This window comes from Numida meleagris, chromosome 8 (assembly GCF_002078875.1).
Source record: "Numida meleagris isolate 19003 breed g44 Domestic line chromosome 8, NumMel1.0, whole genome shotgun sequence".
In the NCBI taxonomy this organism is placed as follows: domain Eukaryota; kingdom Metazoa; phylum Chordata; class Aves; order Galliformes; family Numididae; genus Numida; species Numida meleagris.
Genome location: NC_034416.1, coordinates 15,514,855 through 15,540,149, shown reverse-complemented (window position 1 = coordinate 15,540,149; position 25,295 = coordinate 15,514,855). Strand labels below are relative to the sequence as shown.

Here is a 25,295-nt window from a genome sequence, read left to right as displayed (position 1 = left end):
ACACATGTATTTCCTACAGGATTTCGGTGGATGCAATGACTTAGATGCACCATATGTGAAGAATGTGAAACAAGTGGAAGGCTAAGATGCTCCCAAGATGGGTTATAAGCATATCCTACCACTAATACAAGTAAGTGAAGTAAGTTTAGTTTGATCTTATTTATGGACACTTGGACAGACAAGAGTTGGTTCCTCTTGAAAACCTGCAGTGACACTGAAAAACATTCATTTCCTTCCAGGCTATCAATTTATACCAAAAAAAGGGCATTTGATATGTACTTGCTCATCAGATATGCATAACCTAGACATGGATATCTGTTTCAAGGTCAAGAAATCAGCTTGCTTTTTTTTTTTTTCAGAAACAAGCTTCTTCGCAGATATGCAGCTTATTATTAATTTTTACATATTACTGTTCATTATCAGCTCTACTCCTGCTCTGTGTGGATACTTGCCTGTCTTCTCAGTTCCCTAGAATCACATGATAAAGGATCCCTACATTGACTTGAAATGAAGAATTGTCTGTTTGAACAGTTAATTCCCTGGGACACAACGTCCACTTTGGGCTGGTCTTTATTCAGTCTATGGAAGTACTGGAGGCATGACAGATTTTGCAAGCAAATTACACTCCGCCCCACTCCCCTCTGAGGGAAACTCGGATCAGAGCTTTAGCTAACATGTCAGCAAAATCAATTTTGTACAAAACTGACATCCAGCAACTGAAAAGACTTCCTAGTGGATGCTCAAGAGGAGGCCAAGAGTGCCTCACACAGCCAGCAGTGACATACAGCAGAGATGAGTGCCAGCTCTCACCCCATGCTGACCATTTCAGACTGCGGTCCTGGTTGATTCCTTTGTGGGCAGAGTGGTAAAATATGACTCTAGCCCCAGACACTCCCCAAAGTCTGTGGTAAGGAGCACAGCTCAAGGAACAGAAGATGATTACATTTTTTTGTGACTCCCTCTTCTCCACCCTCCACTACTCCCCCCACCCCCCGAAAAAAAACCAACAGCACAACAACCAAGAACCACTGCACAAAGAAAAATATAAGAAGATATACAGGCTGTGAGACCACAATAGATAGCAGTATTTTCAAATCCATCAGCAGTAGATTCTTGCAGCATGAAGCCTCATTCCTCCCGCCCAGTCCTTTCTGCCCAATTTCTTCTCACAGCCATTTCTCAGGTTAGTGGACTCCTGTCCATCCTACGGCCCTCACTGCTCCCCTCCGTAAGACCCAGCCTGTTCTGCCTATAGGTCAGAGAGGGGCTAAGCACCTTCTTCCTCACCAAATTTAATGGGAAACAAATTGCAGCGTTCAACTGCATCAATAATTTTTTTTTTTTTTGTGATGATATGCTACTTAACGATGAAATACTGTTTAGACTCCCCTGTATAAACACTGCTGTGCTACAGTGCAAATAAACAAGGGGGCAGATATTTGGATTCTGATCTGGACTGGAGTTCAGCCAGGTTTTATGCTCCTCATAGAGCATCTGTGAGCATGCTTCATAAATTGCTTGAGAATTATTTTCTCACGTAACATTGAACAACGGTATTTCTCCCACCAGTAAAAGATTCACGTTTCTCCGCAAAGCAAATATGAACTTTCAAACATAAAATACTCACTGCATTTCTACTTCAATTTTGAAATAATTTTCCTGTAAGTCCTTCATCAATCTCGGTATTTGAATCATACTATCCTGCTCCTCAAGGTGTTTACCATCAAGTAAAAATAGCATCCAATTGTTCTGAGGAGCAGATGGCATGTCCATTACTAGTAAAGACATCTTGCTAAACATATGGCAGAACAGGTTAACTAAAGGGCAAAGTGGTTAAAGTCTTGCAGCAAACCAAGGCACTCATAAATACAACACTTCACCTGAAATGAAATTCCAAACAAACCCTATGTGTGAGCACTGCTCTGCAGCAACACCAAGAGTTGCAAACATTTGTCCACCTTTATTTATTAAGGAGGCAACAGGGATTTCATATCCCACCCGGACAGCGTCTCCTCTATTTGCCTTTGAGTTCCAAAGAAAATAGTGCAGTTGAATAATTGTACAAAACAACTGCAAACATCCATCAAACAACAGCAATCAAGCCCACAAAAGTGTCCTTTTAGATTTTCCAACTGATTAAAATACTGAAAACGCAAACATATAAGGCATGGATAACTTCTGTAGGATTTATGGTTCCTGTGTAAATAGATAGGGCAGACATATTCTCTTTCTGCTTTGAGCAAGATAACACCAGAAATTACTCAGCCATTTAAGCTATCACATAAAAGTTTTAAAACGCATGACAACTTCACACATAATTAATTTGTTAACACCCGTCTTTAATACACAAATGTTTCTATTTGCCTAATATCAGCATCAATATGAAGTTACTCCGCTGAGGTTAATTAAACAGAACTGCAATAAAACATTTTCAAGAGAATATTAAAGAGAAGCTGGGATCAACAATCTATTTTCAAATGCAGCTTTCCAATGCAGTAATCACGGTAACAATTTTACTGTAATAGTTCTTACCGATTGCCGTGGTCAGCACAAACACTTGCTCCACTTTCTTTCCATCATTGTAAAATGCCATATGCCAAGCACCTTGATCCATGTACTCGATGAAGCCTGTCTCTTGTAGTGAAGTTAAGATCAGATTCCTGGGAGCCTGCTGAGGCTCCTCTGAGTTTTTTGGTTCCTGCTTAATTAACTGCTTTCCATCCATCAGTTTTACAAAATCAAACTGAAATAATAATGAGCAACAATTAACCACCTAGTAAATTTTTATGGAATCTGCTTTCCACGTCCCATTCAAAAAGCAACAAGGAGCTGAAATCTCGAGAGGAATTGCCTGGCTAAGTGTTCACCAATGTGGACAGTAGTTGCATAACCTGGTCTGTTTAGCACCAGTTCTTAATTTCAGATAATAAGTATTATTGTAGGTCAGAAATTTGGCACCAAAGCTTGTTGTCTGAGTATATTCAGAGTTGCTGCACTAAATGTAGCAGACTAACTTCAACATTACACCTCTTTCATGGGAGTAATTCCAAAATTCCCAGGCTATAATGCTTAGGCCATGCAGTGATTCATCTCAAAGGCAAAAAACAGATAAAATATGCTGTTCTTCTATACCAATTTTTTAAATATGTGTTCCTTAATATCAATATCAAAAGCTACTTCTACTTTTTATTTAAAATTAATTTAGTTCATGTCAATAATTGACTATTTTGTCACAAAGAAACAATACTTGAGTTGATTCCAACAATGGATTTTCAGTAAAGTTCAAGTTCAGCTCAACTGAAGGCCCACCTTAAATTCAAGCCAACAATAGCAAAAATCTCTAAGATGGAACCTCCTGTAAAACATTTTGAGGTTAGACTAGATGATCCCCACAGAATCACAGAACTGCAGGGCTTGGAAGGGACCTCTGAAGATCCCTTAGTCCATCCCCCTGCTAAAGCAGCTCCCTACAGCAGGTGGCACAGGAAAGAGTCCAGGCAGTTGGAATATCTTCATAGGAGGAGACTCCACCACCTCTCTGGGCAGCCCATTCCAGTGCTCTGTCAGCCTCACAGTAACAAAATTCTTCCTTATGTTCTTGTGGAACTTCCTGTGTTCCAGATTTTGCCTATTGCTCCTTGTCCTGTTGTTTCTAAACAATCTTTCCGTGATTCTGCATCTAAGTTTATCACATATGGTGTAATCCTGATATCAGACGGCAGAAAAGCCTATTATCATCCATTGAAATGATAGCTTCATATGCTAAATGCATTAAGGAAAAAAAAAATAGTTGAATGTAACCAGCAGTACTGCACATTCTTTTTGCTGAGATAGTCTTTCTCCTGCAAATCCCCTGCAGAAAATGCTTAGAAATAATATTTGTATCAGAAACTAGAATTACAAACAGCTTTTTTTCTTCCCCCTATTTACACTGACTGTAGTCTGCTTGTTTTGATGAATACCTAGAAAGACTACAGCATTTTCAAATGAACTGGTATTTCACGCCACTACCCTAAGAGAAGATGCTGGAGCTGCACAGCGTGCACCTGTCCATGCTCCCACAGAGTCATATGGCAGTGGTCAGAACTGCTGACTTTGTTGATACAGCGCTGCCTGTCCATGTGGGTGGGCGTGTTTTGAGGGTTCAGCTAGACCTCAGCAAAAGAATGGGATGAACAGAATGCTTCGTGTGGTTACAGAAAGTTCCTTCCTTCCTCCCTGCTTTGCAAGCGCATTGAGAACACCAGAAACCATTGCTCTTTGAAACTGTAATGCACGATAACGTTACTAGTAATTACCTGCGTGTGAGTAGGTGGAATGTTTCTTCTGCCGTAAATTCCCAGCAGAGAATCCTTTGCCAGTGAAATGTTAAATTTCAGGTACACGGGGTGATGGATGGTGATCTGAAAGCGCCAGAACAAGCCGGGTGGGATTGTCTGCATAACTTGTGCTCCAATCTCAACTTCTCCTGTGTCTATGGCCCGTCCCTTCTGAAACACTGATTTTCCAGAAACAAAGAAAACAATCAGTTGCATATTCATAGGGGGTGAGGATACCGCATCACGTACAATAAATAACACCTAAACTGAGGATATTTTATGGAAATTGTTGTATTCTTCATTCAGCTAGATGAAAAATAGAGATAAGCTTGTGTGCAGTATTTACCATGATAGGTGTCACCGAACGTTTTTGCCCTGGAAATCTTGAAACGCTTTACTGACTACAATAATGTATTTTGTGCTGCTGCCGGAACCACGGCCTTTCTGTCTGTCTGTCAGCTGTGCAAACAGAACCCATCGACACAGCACGGACAGCACGCAGCGGGACAGCTTCCTCTGGCACGGCGCTCCGGCTACTGCTGGGCGGGCATTGCATAAGCTGCACAAATGGACACCAGCAAACAGAGAAAAGCCATCTAACTGCTAAGTCAGAGCCCACGCCCAACCCTGGATTTCTGTGAAGCACCATTCCTAACAATTGCATTATGGCAGTGATAATTTAGTCCTAGAGAAACAAGGAACATCGGTTTTTGCTCGGACTTTCTGCACGAAAGCATAGCAGGGGCATAAGGATGGGGACAGGCAATCTAAAGAGAAAACTGGCGTCGTTTTCTGGAGCCTAACAATAAATTTGCAGACATCTACAGTATGTAACTTCACACATGGGTATGAGAGCTGAAATAGAAAGGGAAATGGAATGTGTAAAGAAGCCATTGCCAAACTAAAACGGAGCTGGCTTGCACTGCTGGTGTGTATCATCATCTTTGTCTATTTTAGTGCCTGCCTGTGATCAGCATCCTGACATACTGCAAGCCACAGAGCCAGCCCTGCTAACAACTGAGCTAACTCCTGCTAACATCCAAACTCCTGCTAACATCTGAGCTAACTCCACTGGAAGTTTTGCAAAACTCTCAAGCTCATTTGTAAACTTTCTCTCAAGTAGAAAAAAAAAAAAAAAAGCCAGCGTGCTACAATGGAGAAGGAACCAAGAGATCAAATGCTGCAGCCATATCTATTTCCATGTCCTTTCATTCCAACATCATGGTGAAGGATAAAGAGGAGCAATCAATGTGACTGGAGCTTCACCTTTTACAGTAATGCACAGGAATATCAAATGCAACATAATGTACATGAAATGGTATAAATTGTGCTTGGAAATGAGAATAGCAGTAGTGAAGCGAGGGCCAGATTTTTCCTAAACATATTAATAACAAAGATCCACGGCGGGATCTTTCATTGGCTTTAACTCGTGTAGGAAGTACTTAGCATTCTTAATGAATAGAGACTTAATTTACAAGGCAGGAGCAATCCTCAGGGTACTGGATCTTCCAGTTTATGGCTGCCTTGTGACACTGGAAACAAAAGCACAGCAAGAACGAGGAGCTGACTTTTAACACCTTACTACATAAAAGCATACATATTTGGAGCACAGAAATTGTTTTCTAATACTCTAAAAATATACCTCCCGTTACTTACTTCATAAGCTAAAAAATTCCCAAATCCCTGCTTTAGCAGTGTTTAAGGTGAACACTTTTTTTTAACTTCCTCTGTGAAAAAAATCTTGTATATTGAGTTTTGAGAGAGATTTTAAAGCCTAGTGTAGCTGGGCAAAGAAAGCAGGTCCCTCCCACTCCAGCCCATACATTAGATCCCACTTGGCTGATGTAAATTTAAAAACCTTTTTCCCCATTTCCAGTACTCCAGAGATATTAAATCTTAATGATTCTTTGCAAGCAATTACCCTGGGTTAAGTAAAACACTAAGGAACTTTTTGGTGATATTGACACATGGTAATTAATGTGATTCAATTACAAGATGGTAGAGCACTAAGTAAAAAGTCAAGGATACAGTATCATTTTTGAAGTTAATGGCATTATTGGTCCATGTTCAAGGTCTTTTATAATACAGTAACTCTTCTGAGTTTGTTGAAGTGAGGCGGCCTGCTTCTTTGTTGAAAATGAAATCCGTAAGGCCTTTACTTGGGGCATAGGCATCCTTTGAGAAAGTATTTTCACTAATTGGGGTTATCAGATTATGCTGAATAGCAGTGAGTGTTGCTAGGCTAAAAACAACACTTCTCTGAGAAGTCTTTCCAGGTTCAGATGAAAATGTTGTTTTAGTAACTATTTTATATAATTAAAAAAAAAAACAACACACAAGTACTTGGATTTACCGTTATCTCATTTCTATGAAAGAAGTGCATGCTGTTGTTGAAAATGCTAGAATGAAAAAATACATGTTATCTACCACCTACTGAAAGCAGTACTGGCAGCACCCCGACCTTTCCAACACTACTTTATCAGATAACCACACAGCATGAGAAGGCGAGGGTAAGCACCATGTCTGAAGTGCATTTTCTTATTCACTGAGACACTGTGCTCTCCTCTACTGAAAAAATCATTTAGCTCTGTTTCTAAGCTTAATTGAATGAAGCAGGTATTTGGCCAAACAAGTAAGGCATCTGAAGATACGCTATTCTCAGACTATCCTCAAATGCTTTCTTACACTTTCTTGTAAAGTCTTAGGTAAGCTTGTAAAATGACAGTGATGCAATACAACTTCTGCACTTGTTCTAAAAGCTTCTTTCTCATAACAACATTTTCCCTATGACAAAATATCATTTAATTATCTACATTCAACTCCAAGTACTGCTCCCAATCTTACAAACTGGTATTAATTCTTCCCCGTTCTTTCTAAGCATACTTTTCTCTGCAATTCTAAGACAGAAGTTAGACTCCTAATCACAGGTTTCTTTTGGCTTTGAGAAAGTAAAACTCTGAACAGCATGGTGCCAATTATCTTCACAAGAAAGAACCCATATGTTGATTATTACTGATCCTGAAACAATCAATCTCCTTGTTCTCCCCTGGTAAATACCAGCATCAATAGGACGTCTGAGTTTTTAATCACATTGCTACATATTAAAATGTTAACTCATAGCCATGGGTCACTGTGTTATAAAGTGACTTCTTAAAGAAATCTGACTTGCTGGTTTGTAAATTTGATTTTCATTAAAAGATTAGTTAAAATATATGCTTTCAAGGTCTGGTACGGCATCTTGTGTTGTTGCACAGAGTTGGGAAAACAGGAGGTCACAATATCTGACAGTACTTATTTATCCTCGTGAAATCACATTAGAGGCTTCAAGAGGCTTCAAGGCAAAGTATCAGCTTTCTATGGTACACAGTTGAAGTGAGAGGAGTTACCTGTCACCAGTCCTCCTTCTGAGACATCAATGCAGAGTATTTGGCACAAGTATTGAGTAAAAAACTACTGATACATATTAAAGATGATGGAAAGAAAGAAAGAAAGAAAGAAAGAAAGAAAGAAAGAAAGAAAGAAAGAAAGAAAGCAATCGGAAATTAGCCAGAGCTAGACTATGCACATATCAGTGCTTTGCACTGAATCCACACGGCTGTTCTTGTGTTTTCTCAAGTGTATATTCCTTATTAGCATAGCCTGGATTGTATGCTACCCCAAGAGGTGGAAGACAACAAGATGGACAACAGTCTAGCTATGTTCAAGACTGATCTCATAAACTGCCGGATAAGCCCTTGGAGAAGTGGCAATGCTGTTACAGCTCTCCACGCTTCAGTGTGTTGGGAGGATCATGACATTAAGATCACTCGGGACAAGGGACTGTTATTTATTTATTTTCTAAACTACTACACTGTGTTCTCTACTGACTCATTTGAGTCTCTTCTCTGTCCTCAAATATCTAATTTCCAGGATCATGTTTTGATGTTTTTCCTATAGCTTCTCCTTTGGAAGCCAAATGCTTTGGATTGGTTTTTATCAAATCTGTAATATATTGGCAAAATGATTTAATGCACTTTAGAAGAACTACTTGAGACATCTTAGACATTTTCCACGGTGCATCAGGACAAAAATACAAAAGTGTATGGAACGTTTACTGTAATTCATTGTCAATCCGTTCTAAGAAAAGAAATAACGGATAACAATATTATTGCCTCCTCATCTATATTTCTGCTGCTCATTTATCTAATATGATCTCTATCCAGCTGTGCCACATTGATTTGTAAGACTACCAATGTGAGATGCAATCTTCCTTCTGGACAGAGCGGTACAACCCTCCCCACCTTGTCTCATATTTAGAATCATATATCTTACCTTGCAGACACAGAATCAGATCATTGCTCTGCTATAAACACTGGAAATTCTGGAAATCTCCCATCATTGCAGAACTTTCAGTACAATTTTACTTTCCTTCTAACAACTGAAAGACTAGGGTTAACATTCTATTTCTCTTCACTTTTCACTGATCTAATCTATCTGATTTAACAACATTTTCTGAGTATTAAAAAAAGCAATGAGAACAATATCTGCTTCCTACAGTCAGAAAGCATCATCTTATTATATTACATGGTGGTCAGTGGGAAATATGGGTCAAGGTTTCTAGCTAACATCGGGGTAGGTGAGCTAACAACACTGAATTAGAGGACCTGAGAGAAAGGAATTATGCAGCCTCTCAACAGCTCTGCTCTGTTTTACATTGCTGGCTGCACAGTCAAGCCCTTTCCTGTGCCAGCTCTGGCACTTCTCTGCCCTTTCAGAACAGCTGGTTCAGCCTCTAAAATGGCTATACAAGACTATTCACCACACCACCAAAGCTATTTTCTGCCACCACAGTATGCTGAGGTGCTTCACTCACGCCCAAGACAATTACTGCAGTAGGCATGGGGCTGCAGAGAGAGGTGCTGTGGGTCCATCTCCCCGCTGCCAAATTGGCTCGGGCATTTTGTGAAACCCCAGGAGGTTCCTGCATGCTGATTCAGGATGACTGGTTAAGGCAGGATGTGACAGGATGCTGTATTTTAGTTTATGCCTTCAAGAACCGGATGCCTCTAAATGCATTAGGATTCTTGCCCTTCTGCATATTCTCAGCTGTCAGCACAAAAATTTTCACATGGCTAAGACTGGCTTTGGTCTGCAAGACATGGGCACAGCAACGAGCCCTCAGCACAATGAGGGTACACGGCAAATATACTCTCACCTCCCCTCTCTACCAACAGAAGGCAAGCTCTCCAACCTCTCACAAAAGAAAGGCAATTATTTTGCTATCGAACATTACCTTCTTAATGACTTGGGTCGGTTGCTAATTTCAGTGAGACTTCTGCTAAAGCAAACAATCAGGGTATGGGATTCTGATATCTATTTTAAAATTGTTCCAGAGAAGCTAGAACCTGAATTTAAAACTCCCAAATTGTAGAAAATATGGAATCTGAAGTGTAGCAATGCTTAAATATTTCTCACCTGTCTGTCTGCTCCTTCACACATACCTTTTTTTTCCGTTTTATCGGACACTTTTCCTCCAATCGGTGAGTAAGTAGTATCTGTGGATTCTGCTCCTTTACTTCCTTTGCTAACTCCATTCTCATACAGCTGCCCCTCACCGCGCTGAAGCTGCCAGGTTAAACCGAACAAGTGTACTGCTGCAAAAAAATGAAGACCAATTAATTGATGTCTAAGCTACAGCACCTTCAGTCACATAAAGAAAGAATGCTATGACCCAGTTTCTGCAAAGTCAAGTATTATTTAGTTCTGTTAGCAGTAAATCAGAATTTCGAGGGTTTTAATGAGCAATTTACTATTTTACCTTAAAACTCAACGTTTAATTAGTTTCCACACTTTCTTTTGGAGCTCAGCCAGGTCAAGGTGATGAATTTCCACAGCAATTAATGGAAGGAAATAGTTGCAATTAAAAGGATAACAGTTGAATGCCTTAAATATTGTGTGACAGATTCTAATGTTTCTTCAGCGCTGTCCCTCTGCTTTCAACTCTCAGAGAGCTCAGAGTTTGTTGGATTAAAACACAGCCACTAAGTAAAACTTCTCACCTTTCCAACCCAGCTGTAAGTGAAACTTGTGCCCACCACATTCTCAAACCTTTTCAATTAGATCAGTTTAAGCATTAGTAAAATCACTGACTTCGTCAACTTGCCCTAGATTTACACTGCAGATAAAATAAGCCAGGCTTTGGATAAAAAAATATATGCAATGTTATTTTGTAACACATTAATGGAAATCTGTTTTTACTTATGTACACACTGGGAAATCTATACATTCTTTTATGAGCTTTTCTCCATTCATGGGGTCTGCTTACTCCATTTTAGGTACAAAGTCATTCATTTTTTTCTGCTTTCTTCTCTGTTCTTTCTAATTTGAAGTATAGAAGAATGGTAGGAGAAAAAAAAAAGCACAACAAGAGAGGATCTTATTTTAAGCATACTATGATAGTACTGCAGTCATTCGAGACAATTACCTCGGTCTTACTGGGACAGGCTAATTCTTCCAAGGAAGACATTGCCTTAGCATTGAAGTAACTCAGCAGGGAGCACTGATGACCCACTAAAATATGGATTGAAGATACCCCCCCACAGAGGAGCTGAAATCATCACAAAAGGAGCAAAACTTGAGAAACAGGCTCTTTAGCCACATGCAGCATTTTGCACTGAGTAGGATCTGCCCACAGGGGGAGACTAAAAGGCACCGTACCTGCCTTTCCTGAATCGGTTGGGAACCTCAGAGACTCTCAAGAGAAGTGAGGGGGATCTAGAATGAGGCCTTGCTTTTAGAAAGTACATAGTTTTTCTCTGCACTGGATATATTTTAAGAGAAAAAGAAATCTCAATATAGGAAACTCATCTATTTTCTACATGTTTGCTCACAAGTCTCTCTTGCCTACTTCAAAGTTAGACTGTACAGCAAAAACCCTACGCCTTCAATGAGTTCCTCTCAAGGGCTTGCCAAAACTACAACAGGAATGCAAAGGTGCCAGTCTACAATCATTAAATCCAGATCTGTGCGCTCCTGGATCACCCAGCACAGACGCATGATCCGAATCAAACAAATGACAGTGTTTCTATTAAAATTAGGGAGGTGACACAGTTGGAGTATGTGCAACGTTCATATTTTTATGTTGGCTTCAAGTTGAGCAACCCAATTCTCACTGAATGCTAAAACCACTGCCCCTGCACCAGGTCTGGGCTCTGAAAGCACAGCACCGGACTGAAAACTCCCACTCCCCAGAAGTGCTAGAGGCTTTCCCCACCATTAGTGGAGACACCTCAAGTCTGAGACCTGCTGAACTGCTTCATATTCCATGGATTTGAAACTGCCAAGGGACTGTGCTTACACTTTGAAAGGGGGGCTTGCAGTCAGATCACATAGACCTAAGCTCTGTTCCTGGAGCTTATTAATGCAAGACAGATTACTCCTACTTACAGAAGGTACAATAAAAATCAGTATGCCTTGATATCGCCAGAGCAGGCAGCACGGGCTCCTGGCTTGAGCTTCTGGGCATTATTATGATTTAAAGAGTTAATAACGAGAGAAAGGAACAAAGTGCAATGGGACTGGTAACTAATGAATGTACATTTCTTTATACTAATGCAAATAATTATATGAGCACTCGAAACAGATCAACACCAGATGCAAAACATAACTGCATACATCAATAAGTTTTTAGTGGCTACACAATCATGAACATATCTAGTTGCCTTCTTATGCTATTTCCATTATTGCTATTATTCATTTCCTGAGACAGTATTTGCATGTGCTGCAGAGGGTACATCACTGAAGCAAGGATTGAATATGTAATGCATATTTTTCCTTACTGTATATCTTTTCCAGATTACACACACTATCCATTTTGTCATCCATTTGCACCAATTCAAAGAGTTTGCTTGCTCAGTCTTCCCTTCAGGCTGGGAAGTGCTGTTGTTTTTATAGTTCGTGCCAAAGCTGGCAAGCTAGCAAAACTGTTTGTATGCATGTTTGACAGTCTGTTTCCTTCCTGAGAAACACCAACTGCACTGTAGAGACGATGGTCTCTGCCAGCATCGGACTCTTGCACTCTACTCTGGGAGAGTACATACGAGGCTGGTAGTGTAACTTTACATCAAAGAACGTTCAAGCCTGAATATTTCAACAACAAATCACACTGCTACGAAAATAAGATCTACCTGAATTAAACGATATGACTATCACTGCAGAAACTTGCTCATCTTGCAATCTGAAAGTAAATCTGACTTTCATTACATCAGCCATCAAATTGGTATTTATACAAACTACTGCTCTCGGCAGATTACCTTTGGATCCAGGTATGACTCTAGCAACAAACAGACCACGTACCACAGTGAAGCCATACATTCTTAGGGTTACTTTGTTCAGAAGCTAATTGCAGGGACTTAGGAGACACAGAGCCTTGGCTTCCCTTTTTATTTTCTGTGATACTTTTATGTAGGGTAAACATAATTTATACAAAGCCTCTGTTGCCTGCAACATATGTGCATCATATTAAAAATACACAGGTGTTTCATCAAATACGATTAAATAAAATTTTCAAATCTCTCGCAAATCTCTTGAGAAGTAGGCATGTACAAAAATCCATTAAAACACTCAAAAGAAATTCTCTTTTGAGTCCTTCTCTCTGATTTTTCCAGTAGATCTCTTGCTTTTACTGTCCCCCCTTTACAAGGAAAGGCACAGACAGTGATATGGAATTGAACAATGGGACACAACATTATTCACCACAGCAAAAAATCTGTCTGTAAGATGCTCAGCTATATGTCCCATAAGCAGCACACAGGTACAAGGGCCCACTCCACAAATCAAGCAGCTAATGTCAGCAGCCCTCTGTCCAGTGCAGGACTGGGCTGAGTAAAGAGGAGGGACATTTGTTTTCTGACGAAGGTTTCTGCCCTTTCCTCAAGGTCTAGTCTTCCAGACTGATGTTCACACAAACAGACCATAACTGCAGCACTTTTGAGGGCTGGTTCCGACTAAGCATCAAAACCCCTCATTACAACTAAAGATGCATTAGTGTACACAGCTCAAGCTCCCATAAAAAATACAGCCCTCGAGGTATGACGACTGCACCGATACTACAGAAAAAGCAAAAATGACTTTGACTGTGGCCACCTGGCATTCCAGAAAAATTCCACCATCAGATACCCTGTACTTTGCATCACTTAGAATACCTTGGTTACCGGTGGGGTGCCTAAGACCATTGGTGGACTGCTACAGTTTCAAGCCAATCCAAAGACTATGAGGTAAGTGGAGGTTATTGTCATGGTTCCATGACAGCTTCTTAGCAGCCTCAGTATGCTTCACAGCTACAACATTCCTTCTCAAAGCTACCAAAGATTGCAGTGAGTCACCAGGAGAATCAATCCATAACATCCCCTCAGTGGGGCCTAAATCAAGCCTCTTGTCTGAAAACAGAGTGCCAGTACTGTCACTGCTGGCAGCAACTGTGTTTCTCTGCCTGGTGTTCTTGAACATCCAGCTTGCTTTCCATTTTCTCGATTCTTCCATCTTACTACAAATCTCATCTGAAAAGACATTCTTTCTTGGCTTGCTTGAATTCCCAGAATATTCACCCCTCTACCATGACACTATCGCCTGGTGCTTTGTATTTATGAGTTGCATTCTGCCACAAGCATAGTCGTACCTTGCTCTCACTGAGGTGATTCGGAGGCAGGCAAATATATCTGAAGGCAAATTCCAACCCTCTTTACATAATGTCTGGAGATAGAGCTTACACAATGGATGCCAGCATACCTGTATTTTATTGAATAGTCCTGTTTAATTCAAAGTTTCAGATAAAATTGTAATATAAGAGTGGACATATATTTTTTTGTTTACAACATACATTATGGATGTTAGTCCAGATGCTAAATTTAGAGGTTTCTCTATTCAGTGGAGCTAAAGAGAAGGGAGGATAGCATGTGAACATGGTGGAACTAAGCTTCTTCCTCGGGCACCCAGCCCTGGCTGGGCTGCATGGCTGAGCTGCTCAGGGGCACCTGAAGTGACCTGTCCTGAAACACAGAGGATTCTACCTGCAGCATGGAGCTCTCCTTGACTAATTTATTATGCTCCTTAGGTAAAGAGTAATTTTTAGGTATGAAATAGATCTCTTGCAAGAAGAAGATAAATTAAAGACCTATACCTTCTACATTCCCTATAATTTCCCTTCATAGAACAAGGGCACAAAAGGTAATATGGCTTTATGCTGTCTAAAGAATTTCCTCTATCCGGAGGCAGATCTCTGGTTACTTCACACTATTGCTGTAATTCAAACCAGTTGGGCTCTCTTTGGAACCAAAGCTTGGGGCTTTACCTTTGATGTAAATGAGCAGGTTCCTTATTTTGTTCAACATTTAAACAAAAACAACTGATATTTCCAGATAAAGTAACTTGGTCTCTGCAATTCTGCAGGATATTTAAGTAAACATTCACAAATATATGATTTTTTTCTTCAGAACTCACTTTGTAAACTGGATTAAACCACCATCTGCTATGAAGCCAATGATCTAATTTAATTTATTCTTATCTACCTTCTGTGTAAGCACAGCTTGTCAACTCCTTTGCTACACGTTTGGCAGAATATGAATAGGAGCCTTGGCTGCAGTGCAAAACAGGCTCTCCGTAGTGAGGAGATGTCAGAAAAGTCCTGTGCAATAAGTACTTACCAGTCCCCAGGACAAACTTCAGAGGACAAAAATCCTGCAAACGTGAAGTCTCTCCAAATTGCTGACCTCCACTAAAGGCTTCTGTTTAGCTTTCTGCTCAGTTTCCAGTTATTTTGGAAAATCTCAGTAGACCATCCCCCTGAAGCCTGGACTTGAGAAGAGCTGTAGTAGAAAGCATCTCAGCAGCCGACTACTTTCTGCACCTGCTCTGACCAAGAGCCAGAAAAGTACTTATTTTCTGTAACTGCGAGCAGGTTCTGCTTATAAAACTGGATTTCACCGTGGCATGAAGCCACATGATGCATCAGTTCTCCAGCTGCAGCTGGGCACTGTAGAGGTGGATTGATGTGAAAATACCTGAATATAAATAAAAGTCAGAATCAAGGTTCTGATATCCTGGCCTACGTACGGGGAGTTCTTTTGCAGGTTCATTTTGTAAATAAAATGTTAGTGTCATTATGTTCCAAACAAATTTGAAAATTTGAGACTGTTAATATCATTTTCAACCAAAGAAACATCATTTCAGGAGATGGGGATTTTTCCACATAGTTCCTATTATCTGTCCTAACTCTCAAGCATTCTCATTCTCGAGCAGTCTTCTCTTTATACAGAACATATTTTTATACCTGAGAACAAAAACATCCCCCCTCTCCCGCAATCCTCCTACTCAGAGATATAATGACCAGCCTGGTTTCACTTTTCATTACTAAACCATCCATTAGTCTTAGGAACAAACAAAACCTAATCTTAGACAATAGTACAATGCTGTCAGGCTTCCTCCTCGGTGTACTTGAAGATTTGTGACAATATCAAGCTCATCAGCAGGATGCAGGCTCAGAGAGAGCAGAGGCCATGGTTTCCAGCTGCAAAACCCTGATGGACCTGTCTCAGCCAGAGTAATCTCACTGATGAGTTCAGCAGCACTACAAAGCTGCACATCTGCATCATGGCTTTTACTTAGACCTGAAGCATTCAGCAGCATGCACAATACCATGGCATGCCTCAATGTAAAATCAGCACATTAACCTCTTGAGCCTTTTCTACATAATTTCTAGCCCTCAACGTTAAGGATTTCTATCTTTCCCACTCGTTTATATCATATAAAGCTACGCAACCAATATTATCAATTGAGATACATATATCCCCAAAATTTGGTCTAGCCTTTCCCAGTCCTGAAGCCATCACTCTGCCTTGCACAGTGCAAGAAGTGGTAGGCAACAACAACAAACAGAGAGGTTTTAATTTCCTCACCTTCTGTATGAATATAATTTAAGACCCAACACGCATCTCCAGTACATACTCACAGATAATATCACAAAGAATAGGGACAACTTCATATTCATACTTGAGAATTCATTTGTATATAAAATAGTCATTTTGAAGTCAGGGATGGTTACATCTAAGAACATGGGATCCAATTTTCAGAGGCGCAGAACATTTGCATCTCCTGCTGAAATCAATGGGAACCGTAGGAGTTCAGCGCCTTTAATCAATAGGACCAGTGATTTGCAAGTCCAAATCATCTGCTGATAAAAACGTAAGGTATCCTGGAAGAAAATTCCTATTTAATAATGGGCTAAAAATAACTGACTAGATGATCAGTCACATCATAAATATTGTATTGTCTTTAAAACAAACGGCACAGCACTGAAAACTACAGAAAAATAGTGTATTTATTATTCTATCTCTTGCATTTGCCTTAATGCTCTTAAATGCTGCTTGTTCTTCTTCTTTAATTAATGATGGCTGCTTAGGCTTTTATTACAATGAGATTAAAAAAACAGGGTATTTAGTACATCACCCACAAAGGTTACACATTTTATATGCTTATACTAACACAGATCAGTTGATGAACAGAGAGTCTATGAACTGCATTGAATCAAACAGAGATGGTCTCATCTTTCGTGTGATAATTTGTGATTCATGTGATAATCTATTTCTAGCTTTGGACACCAATATGTGCACAGAGTTTGCTAGCTCTCATCTTACTTATCAGATCGGAATGCTATTTGAAAAGTATTTCTCAGTGCTGGTAAAGAAATCCCAGTTTCTTTTCCCACCCCTTCAGAAGGTGCCATCTGCGGAAGTACCTAAGCCCAGACTAGTGACATGGATCCAGCTCTGCTGATTGAAATGCCCCACGGCAGAGAAATTGGCACGAGTGCATTGAAGTTGTCAACATATATGAAATTATAGGAGAAAAAATTGCATCATAACGCTTTAATGCCTTCATTCAGTAGAATATAATTCAAGACATTTACAGAGACCGAACACTGCTGTATGAAATGGGCGTTATTTGCAGTAACTATTATGAGTTTAAAACTTATTTACAGAAATCACTCCTGCTGAAGTGACAATGTTTTTTACTTGATAAACTAAATATTCTGCTTAAAAATTTTCAATAAATCAGTTGTTGTGCAACCGTTTATGGGGTTCTATTTGTAATTTCCTTACTGTCCATGTAGCAGTCAGATTTATTTCAGCAAGGACCAAACAATATGAGTGCTGATTTATAGGGCACCAATGGAAACGGAGAGATTTGTTTAGTACTTCAAAAGAGAAGAAAAGCAGAAGCAGTATTTGTTCTCAGGTAAGAGCTCCTCTTTTGAGTCTCACTGACAATAGGGAAAGGTTGAAAAATAGAGGAAAAAAAGTATTTTGATACTTCATCTTTTGAATGAAAAGAAATCACAGCTCAGAGCACACTGGTCTGTGCAGGTCTCAGTTCTTCACAACTACAGGAGCTACTTGCAAAGTTTTGGTCTGGAAGAAGCTCTGGATTTTCCAGGACTTTGGTAACATTCCAACTTGAGGCTGAGATCTGAGTTTGGTTTTGATAGTAACATGAAGCTCTGGCATCTACCGGCAACACGAGGTATCGGAGAAAGCACGTTTAAGTTGATAAGGGGAAGAAAAATCTTAAATTTTGATCTACGTTCAATTGGCCTGAAATTGCAGATCATTACAGTTTAGTGCAGACTATACCATAAAACATAATGTTGCAAATAAATTTGCCTTATTCTTCCAGTACTAACCAGGGAGCTGATCCCAGGTACGTTTGACCCTGGGATTACTATGAGCTCTGTTGTTCAATTTGGCCCAAGTCTGCAGACATTGCTCGGCCCTAACTCCCTCTGACCTCAAGGAAATCCTGGAGCAAGAACTGAGGGAGCCGACCCAGCGCCAAGCACGGTGAGTAAAGAGAAGGTACCCGCTGCAGCAAATTATACCCTCAGAGGATACATGCTGGTTTCATACATTCACCTACTTTCATTTAAAACACCCACATTTAGATTCTTAACGTGGAATGCAAAATATGAAACCCTACATAGCAACTGAACTTTGAAAACAGTTCATATGCTGCTATCCATACCCAATCAAATGGAAAGAATTAAGGACAGATCACGAACACATTTAAATTTACCCACCAGAAACAGGCAGCAGAATGTTAATTTGGAATAAACAAGCTATCACCCAAAACTGCAGGAAAAATCTGTGCAACCGGAAAAAAATTCTGGTGAAAATAAGAGCAAATAATGGCGAAGTCTTTTAATGGAAAAGTCTATTAAGTCAGAATTTTTGGTTCAGAGAATTTCCAGTCCTCCAGGCTGCAAAATGCTGGCATAGGAGAAAGTGGGGATTCTGTTGTAAATATGCCACAGTTTTTTAACCTTAATTCCAATTCATGTTTTCCTAATTACGCTTTAATGTCTAAAATATAACTAGAAATACCAATGATTTATATGCAATTCAAAGGTACATTAATTTTACCCAGTTCTGCCTAAATCAAGAAAACACATTATACTTTTATGCTACAAAGTTAAGAGAAAGACAGACATATCTACAGGCAGTTCATATAGAGTTTTTAAAATCCCAGAGATATTGAGCACTTACAGCCTTCTCAGGCTAATGACTTACAGCAGAACATCTCAAGAAAGTTAATAATTATTCAGTGGCAGAGACTGAAATTTAAGCAGGGATGAAACAGAGAGTGCTTCAGAAAAAACAGGAGCAGTGTCGGTGAGATATATATGTAGCAAGCAGATGAGGCTGCAAAAATTATACAGCCAGTCCTAACCGAGGGCATATGTTCACCAGCTGTTATGTAAATCTGCAATTAATGTAGCTTACTAGATCCTCAGGTGCTTTCAAATAATCATACACCAGAAACGATCAAATCTGCTTTACCATCTGCATTAGATCAGGATGTCAGAAAAAAAACCCCTCCCGATGAGCAGCTCACTGAGAACAAGAACTTTGTCACTATGGGACAAGAAAATACAGTGGGGCACAGAAGTGACTGGAATTTTCATCATCGTTGTTTTCAACACGGAGTTGCTTATTGAGGGAATGCAGAAAGCCAATGGCTGCTTTTCTGTATGGAGGTGTATCTCAGTATCCAGTTTTACCAAGTATCAGCTTCCAGGCAAACTCAGAATTGTTCCCGCTCCCACTACAAATGGTGGGGATGCTCTGGCTCCTGCTCACCTGGAAACATTTGACAAGAGGAACCTTTTATGATATTTTCAGTTCAGACCAGAAAAACATTATAATTAATGCTCAGCCAAAATGCCAGACAGGAAGGAAAATATTTCTCTCTCATGTATGATTTTAATCACACCGACTCCAGGCCCATCTTCAAAAAATAAAGAAGGAAGGAGTTCCTAGCGACGACGATAAATCCTGCCAATCTATCATGCTAACAAAACTGCAAAATTAGTTACTTACCAAAGATGAGTTTGAAATTAAGTATGTGCACTTCAATCTGTCACACTTTTCTCAAATATAAATTCAATACAGACAGAAAAACATATTGTAGAAAATATGTAGAAATTATGGTTTAAAACATGACAACATTTTAGAGCTAGTTGCAGGGTTAGTCAGTGAAATAAGTTTTATGGGGAAAACAGGAAAGATTTAAAGAGATCAGACTGAAGAAATGAAATGAGGTAGCAAACCAAAATATTGTTTAGAGTTACGGATACCCGTTCAGAGCAAACATTTAAGAGTAACAATGTTGTAAGCCTTGATGTGAAAATCAGATGTTTAATTTAAGAAAAATATGACAGCAATTAAAATCAGTAGGAGTCCTCTGTTGGTATAAATATGTCATCCTGAATAACATTTCTTTCTGTATTAGGCAGTATCGAGGTTAACAATGTAGTGAGTTAATGAGAATTCCGTGTTCAACCTCTGGCCACCCTGGCATTTTTCTTGCCAGAATTCACAAAGCACCCCATGGTAAACATTATTAGTAAAACACAGTTTGTATCAAAGGAAAAGCAAGCATGACAACAGAGCAGAAAAGGCAGCGAATAACAGCATAGAAAAGAAAGAGAGGCTTACCGATAACATAGGCCAGCAACAACGCCAGCGTAACCGTAATGGCAGTAGCACTCAAAGCAGTGCACTTCCAGTTGCAACACCTGTAAGGTTTGCTAAAAGTGAAGGCAGGTCTAGAAAAGGTATTTCTAGGAAGAGGCCTAGGAGGTGGAGAGTAAACAGTATTGGATGTTAAAGGATAGTTCTGACTGGCTGCACTGAAGATAGCTGAAGACCCCGATCCATGTTTAAATAGGAAATGCCTACAAAAAGAAGACAAAGAACCACATTGTAAAAACCAGTTTGTGCTGTAAGGAGCAAAAGGCACTCTTAAGCATTGCATGATAAATACTGCATACATCTACAGAAAATACAAAAGACAGGAAAAGGTATATTCGAACATTCTCCGTTCTAGAAGGATACACGGCTTTTTAAACCACAGTGCGAGATTTCCAGCTGCTTTTCAACACAAACAAGATGAGCACCTCCTCAGCTGCTGGCCCAGGAGCACAGAGCAGCGTGGGGACAGGGCACCCCCAGGTGTCAGCCTCATGCCCTGGGACGGGGGCTCGGCCTGCAGCGCCCGCTCTGCCCGCAGACACACAGCCAGCTGCGCTCGTCTGCCCTGGAGCACGCAGAAAGGGAAAAGCCACCCCCACTTTGAGTATTTGTTTGTACTGTGGATTCTCTCCAAAATATAGTCATCACAAAAAAAAAAAAAAAAAAAGAAAAAGAAAAGAAAAAGGAGTCTACTTAGTAGAAAATCAAAAGTACAATAAATTTTGAAAGACTTTAGCCTGTAAGTGAGTACAATTTCTCTAGTATTCCTAACTGAGCTACTCTGAGAGCAGTTTTTCCATCAAACGTTTTTGCTTATTATGGTGATTCTCATCATGCTAAGAAAGAATTCATTTGGAGACCAATTTCGGCGAAGGCTGGAGGACTGATTGACTTCAAGACAAAATAGCGAGCATCTACATTAGCACAAAGAACAAGGCACAGAAATGGGCCGCGCAGCATGGAGGCTGGTGCCGAAATACAGAGCGGCTTCCTGCAGGAAGGGGGATGGCATTCAGGGCTGGCAAGTGCTCTCCGAGAGGATTAGGAAAGAGCGTTTAATTTTAAACAATAACTCAGAGTGCTGTGCGCTCAGAAATTGTGGCAGAAAGGGACAAATTCAGGACTGATCACACCAAATATTCCTTTGAAAACACCAATGTTCCTTGGCCTTTCATTCCTTATATGAGTGATTAAGCTTCTTGAGCGCACTCTTTTCTAACAGAGGCACATCCAGACCTCCTGCCATTCCTTAAGCTGCTTTGGGTGTGTGTTGTCTCGGCTCTCTGCCCCAAGCAGAGGTGAGAAGTGAAGAGGTGGTGACACGACACAGCTGGCACAACAAGGGCTGCCCCTGAGGCGCCGCTTCAGCCTGGGTCTCTATCCCTTCTATGTCACCAGGTACCGCCACTTGCGTGTGCTACAACTGAAGGACTGGCATCAGGCATTGGGATGCCTGCAAGCCAGAAGCCCCAGGCACACATCTCAGCTTGAGACAGCTGGCCAGCACCGGACTGGTCCAGAGTCTTCCCAGTGACAGATGTAGCTTTACACCCATAGAAGGAGCAAGACACGTTTTTAGAAACATGCATGGATTTATCAGTCCATGCTCACAGAAATCCTCTGCTACATTCACAGCGTGAAGTACGCGGGATCAAACACTCAAGAGTATGAAACGTGATTATAGTGTGACATTTGACTTTAAGAATATTGTAAATACATGTTCCTGAAAAGGTAATTGCTACAAAGGTGTAATGAGTATGATAATATGTATTTCCATTATAACATTTTAAAAGAAAGGTTACGGTTCTCCAAAATGCCAGCTTATAGAAAACAAAAAGGTATTGCAGGGCAGTTTTATCTGGTAAAATGCCCATTGTTCAGGCAGGTGCATAAAGAAAAAGTAAACGAGGGTAGTGGCTAGCTTGCACTCACAGTGCCTGTATGTCAGGATTCCTAGGACAAACCACAAGAAGGAAATTTTGTGTGACTTACACTGAGTACCAGTTATTCTTGCCTCAAACCTCTTGCACAAGTAAGCGGCGCTCAGCCAACAGAAGGACAACTGAACTTGATGGAGCACAGCATCCAGAAGTTATACAAGGTTACTCCTAATTTCCTTTCCTTTCTATAGTTGTAGATATATATGCTAGGGCCCTGATTTGATAGATGGCAATGCTCTGAACATGGTAATGCTATCTATAGTGAGTACTTGAGTTCAAAACCTCTAAATTCAAATATAGAAACATAATAAATTCCAAGAAAATAACACCACTGTCTGTAGGACTATGTAATTCTGTTTTGCTTCTATCAGACCATCAGAATACAGTTGGTTATTTTGGTTTCAGTGCTTCGTTGTCACACATGAAGGCTTTTGCAAGTACGTGAGGTCTTACTTTTTAGTCAGCACTTACAAGATACATAATCACTTGGACTTGCAGCAAAATTCCTAGTGATATTCTAGGGAGCTGACTCATCACATAAAGCAAGAAATGTGTTATTATACTATGTACATACCTATATAATATACATACATATGTACATAAACATATATACACATCAAGATTACATATATTAACCAGTTAATAGTAATTTAGTTGCCTTACATTATTAAGAAATAATCTAAGGAAACCTACTTATTTCCTATTTTTTCCTTCAATTTTATGGGAAATTACTGCAAAATGGTCTGAGATTGGCAGCACTGATTGACCTTTAAGGTGCATAGCCGAAAGGTATTGGAGGTAAAGGCAAGGAAATGCTGAAGCAGAAGTTATGAAGTTATTATTACACCTCTAATAGACTTGCAATCAATAGGCAGGAATATTTTCCTTCTTTCGCACAAGGATTTAAAAATGTGGCTTCACAGCCTGATGGTAAAATACTAGCATGCAGATGGATTTCCTTCATAGCAGAAGAGCAGACAGATGCTGGCTCCAGCTCATACTCTTGTAGACAGATGACTACACTGACACAGAGGAGAATTTACATAGCTCTAACTTGTTCAAATAAAACTGAGATTATGGAGTAAAGTGAGCAACCAGTGAAATAATGCTGAGAAAATGTTAAAAATCACAATTGTTTACGCATTTCATTTTTTTTGAGAGAGTTTATTGAGTACCCAAAGACACTTGGATAGAATTTGAAAAACACTGGTGGCACAAAGACAAATTTCCAAAGCTACACTGCAACTACGTTCTCGTAAACTCAGATGACTCCTCATCTGTCTAAGCACATCGCTGCTCCCAAAGGTTGTTAAGACACGCTAAACTGTTGCTATCAATTCTGTAAAATCAGGCTCTCTCTGAGGAGCAAAATAATAAAAATTGCAGTTCAAAAGTTTATATGTGACTGCAGCATGGCATGTGCTTTAATATTCGATCGAAGAGAAAAGCTAAAGCTTTTTTATTTTTATTTTTTAACTTGACTGAAAACACACAAAAAGATCAGAGAATTCAGAAGAACATATGATATTACCACTTGTTTTAAGTGGGGAAGTTCTAAAATGTTCACGGAAACATTAAAAACTTTCAAAACCAAGAAGGTAATACTCTCCTAAGAAGAGAAATACAAGATGTAATCTGCACCCATTCACAAAATAAAGTCACGTCACAGTCACCATGTCTGTTCACCTATCTGTCCATTTGTTAATCTCTCCAATCCTTGGACTCCTTCAATCAAAAAAAAAAAAAGGAAGAAAAAGATTCTAGCTGTTTCACAACAGTCAACAACTTGATGTGCAGCCAAAGCCCCAAAGCTCCTGTCTGCAAACTCAGCTTTTTGCTGCTGCGGTTCCCTAAGCAGGGCAGGCAGCAGCTCATCAACAGTTGGAGCTGAACTGCTGCATTGACATGCATAGGAGAGAGGGGGCAGGAGGGAAGGGAGCTACTGGGTAGCTCAGGTAACATGCTGCATGCAGCGTGGCCTCTCAGCCCTGCTGCTCACAGGACAGCCTGCTTTCTGGAAGGAAGCATCATCTAAGTGCTCTTGTTAAACCTTAAGCAGAATGGCATAGAACTCCGGGAGTGCACCTCATAGAAAAATGATGAATTCTCAGCTAGGAGAATGTTAGAGAATGGAAGTTTATTTATTCATTTCTTCACACTCTCCTCTGTCTGGATGTTTTGTTATGTATTATGTGTTCTGGGCTTCTTACCTGGTAATGTGAGTCCTATGAGAGCTACACATGAAGCAATAGCTCAGCTGAATTCATAGAGTGGTAATGCTATTGCAGAAACTAGATTAATCCCACACAGAATTCCTTAATTAAATTCCAAGAAAATATTTTTATATCCCAGTTCTGTAGTAATGTCCCTCAACTTTGTCAAGGGCTTGATGCCACTTCTCTAAGTTCCATGCATTTGTCCTGTCCCTGTAGGCCTAGAACTCCACCTTCATTTGTATCTGTAACATGTTTTCCCTCATTTTCATTAACAATTACATGTGCAAGAGAAAAAATGAAGAACAAAAACAGATTTGAAAAGCTGCAGGAGTTAAGAAAAACAAAAAAAAACAAGAAATCTTGCAACACCTTGGCCAAAAAATCAGTCAGCTTTTCTCCTGATTCAACCACACAGATACACATGCGTACCTGTATGCATTACATATTAAAGAAATAGTTATTAAAAAGCATAAGAAATTACTGCATAACTAAGTTGCGGTAGGAAAGCCAAGTCATCTTCAGTTGGATCATGTAAATTTTTTCAAAATCTTGACTATGTCCTGTAGCTCTATTTGATTATATTATATATATACATGTAATACCTCTGTACTAATGCTTAAGGAGGCAACTGCAGCACCTTTGATTTAGATGCCACAAGAAGTGCACGGGGAATTTTTCAGAGGCATAGCTGTTGATACATAAGAGCAATTCTGATTTTTGCTGAAATGAAAAAGTATGTGATGTTGGTAGCTAAAAGGG

The 25,295-nt window shown here is 39.9% G+C and overlaps 1 protein-coding gene across 4 annotated transcripts in view; it reads right to left on the bottom strand.

Annotated features, from left to right (window-relative positions):
* TENM1 (teneurin transmembrane protein 1) overlaps window positions 1–25,295 on the bottom strand; it is a 299,751-nt gene that overhangs the window by 116,962 nt on the left and 157,494 nt on the right. For 3 of the 4 annotated variants that reach the window (XM_021406358.1, XM_021406359.1, XM_021406361.1), the window contains 4 exons: window positions 20,345–20,583; window positions 9,800–9,952; window positions 4,299–4,498; window positions 2,533–2,743 (listed from right to left, as the gene is read on the bottom strand). In XM_021406358.1, coding sequence (XP_021262033.1) covers window positions 2,533–2,743; window positions 4,299–4,498; window positions 9,800–9,952; window positions 20,345–20,583 — 803 coding nt within the window. The remainder of the gene's footprint in view (window positions 1–2,532; window positions 2,744–4,298; window positions 4,499–9,799; window positions 9,953–20,344; window positions 20,584–25,295) is intronic. The other variant, XM_021406362.1, reaches the window with a different exon arrangement.